Source organism: Bidens hawaiensis, unplaced genomic scaffold (genome assembly GCF_021521415.1).
Source record: "Bidens hawaiensis isolate Kalapana, Puna unplaced genomic scaffold, B.hawaiensis_p1.1 tig00053995_1, whole genome shotgun sequence".
Lineage (NCBI taxonomy): Eukaryota > Viridiplantae > Streptophyta > Magnoliopsida > Asterales > Asteraceae > Bidens > Bidens hawaiensis.
In genome coordinates, this window is record NW_027499723.1 from 53,671 (window position 1) to 55,824 (window position 2,154).

Here is a 2,154-nt window from a genome sequence, read left to right on the forward strand (position 1 = left end):
GTGTGCTGACATGGTACAAATTGATAAATGTGCTAAGTAAACCAGAACTATCTGGAAGATTGGCAAAATGGGCTATAAAACTAGGAGATTATGCGATCGAATACAGACCTAGACCCGTGATCAAGGGTCAAGTGCTAGCAGACTTCGTCAAAGAAGTTCCGCTAAACAAAAAAGAGGAGTGCTTGATTGAACAACGAACTCTAGTACCCCCGTGAACGAGACCAGGTTTGGTCATTGTTCATGAATGGAGCTTCAAGTAACGAAGGATCAGGCGCAAGCCTCAGATTGGTTAATCCCGAAGGCCATAAATTTACTTATGCCATAATGTTGGACTTCAAGAGTATCAACAACGAGGCAGAGTATGAAGCTTTCTTAGCAGGCTTGCGGATAGCCAGAAAACTCAGGGTAAAGCATTTGGAAGCGCGGCTAGATTCAATACTGATTGCTAGACAGATTAACGGAACTTATGAGGCAAAGAATGATGTGATGGCTTCATACCTCTCGCAAGCAAAAAACTTGATTCTTCAAATTTCATCTTGCAAAGTCATCCACATAAAGCGAAGTGAAAACAAGTCAACGGATGATCTTAGTAAAATAGATTCAAAGAATTTTGAACATTTTGCAAAAGACATTCGCATTGAAGTCTTTGACCATCCCTCTGTCCCGCAACATCAAGTATTGGTCATACAAACTGGTGTTGAATCCTGGATGACATCGATCGTGGCGTACTTAACACCAGGAATCCTCCCAGAAGAAAAATCTACGGTTCGGAAGATCAGGCACAAAGCCTTAAATTATCAAATACAAGATGGTGTATTGTACCGCAGATCCTTTCTCGGTCCACTCTTGAGACGCGTGGACACTGAGGACGCAAGCTATTTGGTAAGGGAAATACATGAAGGCATTTGTGGTCTTCACGCATGCCCAAGAATGGTTGTGGCCAAGGTTTTATTGGCCGGGGATGCACATGAATGCAATGCAAGAAATCAAACATTTTTATTCATGCCAGTGCCATGCCCTCAATACACTAAGACCAAAAAATGAGTTAGCGCCGGTAACATCCGCATGGCCGTTCCAGAAGTGGGAAATTAATATCATGGGTCCATTCCTAGAAGCCCCAGGACTCGTCAAATTATTGATTGTGGTAATTGATTATTTTACTAAGTGGGTGGAGGCTAAGCCAGTTGCCTCCATCACTGCAGCCAGCATCAAGAAATATTTGTGGGAATTCATCATTTTCCGTTTCCGCTTCCCGAAAGAATTAATCAGCGACAATGGAACCCATTTTGCGGATAGTGGGCTACAAGCGTGGCTGAAAGAACATCATATCACCCAAGTATTTACATCAGTAGCCCACCCGTAGGCCAATGGTCAGGTCGAAAGGGCCAATCGGACCATCGAAGATGGAATTAAGGGAAGAATGGGTACCAAACAAACGAGGTGGGTAGACGATTACTTCATCTCCTCTAGGCTTTCCGTACTCAGAAGAAAATGAGCAATTCTGAAACGCCATTCAGATTGACTTACGACACAAAAGTGATGATCCCGGCTGAAATAGGGGTACCATCCGCAAGAACACTTTCCACTGATAATAATGAGAAAGAACTGCGGATGAACCTCAACCTCCTTGAGGAAAGGAGAGAATTGGCACTCATCAGAGAGCATAATTACATACGCCAATTACAGAAGTACTATGATTCAAGGTTCCAAAAGTGTAACTTTTATGCGGGAGATTTTGTCTTCCTTAACAACGAGGCATCGGGACAAGAGCCATCAGACAAGTTAGCCCCAACTTGGGAATGACCTTACAAGATAAAAGAAGTATTATCGAAAGACGCCTATAAGTTGGAAAAATTAGATGGAACAAAGATCCCAAAAACTTGGAATGTTGCATAACTGAAAAGATGTTACATTTGAATCGCAATTTTAATTACTTTTTATATTGTCCTGCGTGCCCTGATAGTCAGTAAAAGAAATGTAATATGATTAGGCCTGCGTGCCACGTTTATAAGAACATGTAGTTAAGTTACAACATATTGTATGCTTTGTTTTAAGTTTCATCTTTGGCTTGCGTGCCAGATAAGACCTTCGTTTCTGCAAGCATATTTCCTGGCCTGCGTACCAGAGGTGACCCGCGTCTCACTAAAAAACGCC

At 42.3% G+C, this 2,154-nt stretch overlaps 1 protein-coding gene across 1 annotated transcript; it reads left to right on the forward strand.

Moving 5' to 3' along the window:
- Positions 1-324: 324 nt before the first annotated feature.
- On the forward strand, positions 325-1,044 carry LOC143600375 (uncharacterized). The gene has a single exon (XM_077078086.1). It carries the CDS (start codon positions 325-327, stop codon positions 1,042-1,044), a length of 720 nt encoding a protein of 239 aa, XP_076934201.1.
- Positions 1,045-2,154: the final 1,110 nt, after the last annotated feature.

Coding starts and splice junctions, on each gene's coding strand:
- LOC143600375 (XM_077078086.1), top strand. CDS start 325: ATGTTGGACTTCAAGAGTATCAACAACGAGGCAGAGTATGAAGCTTTC.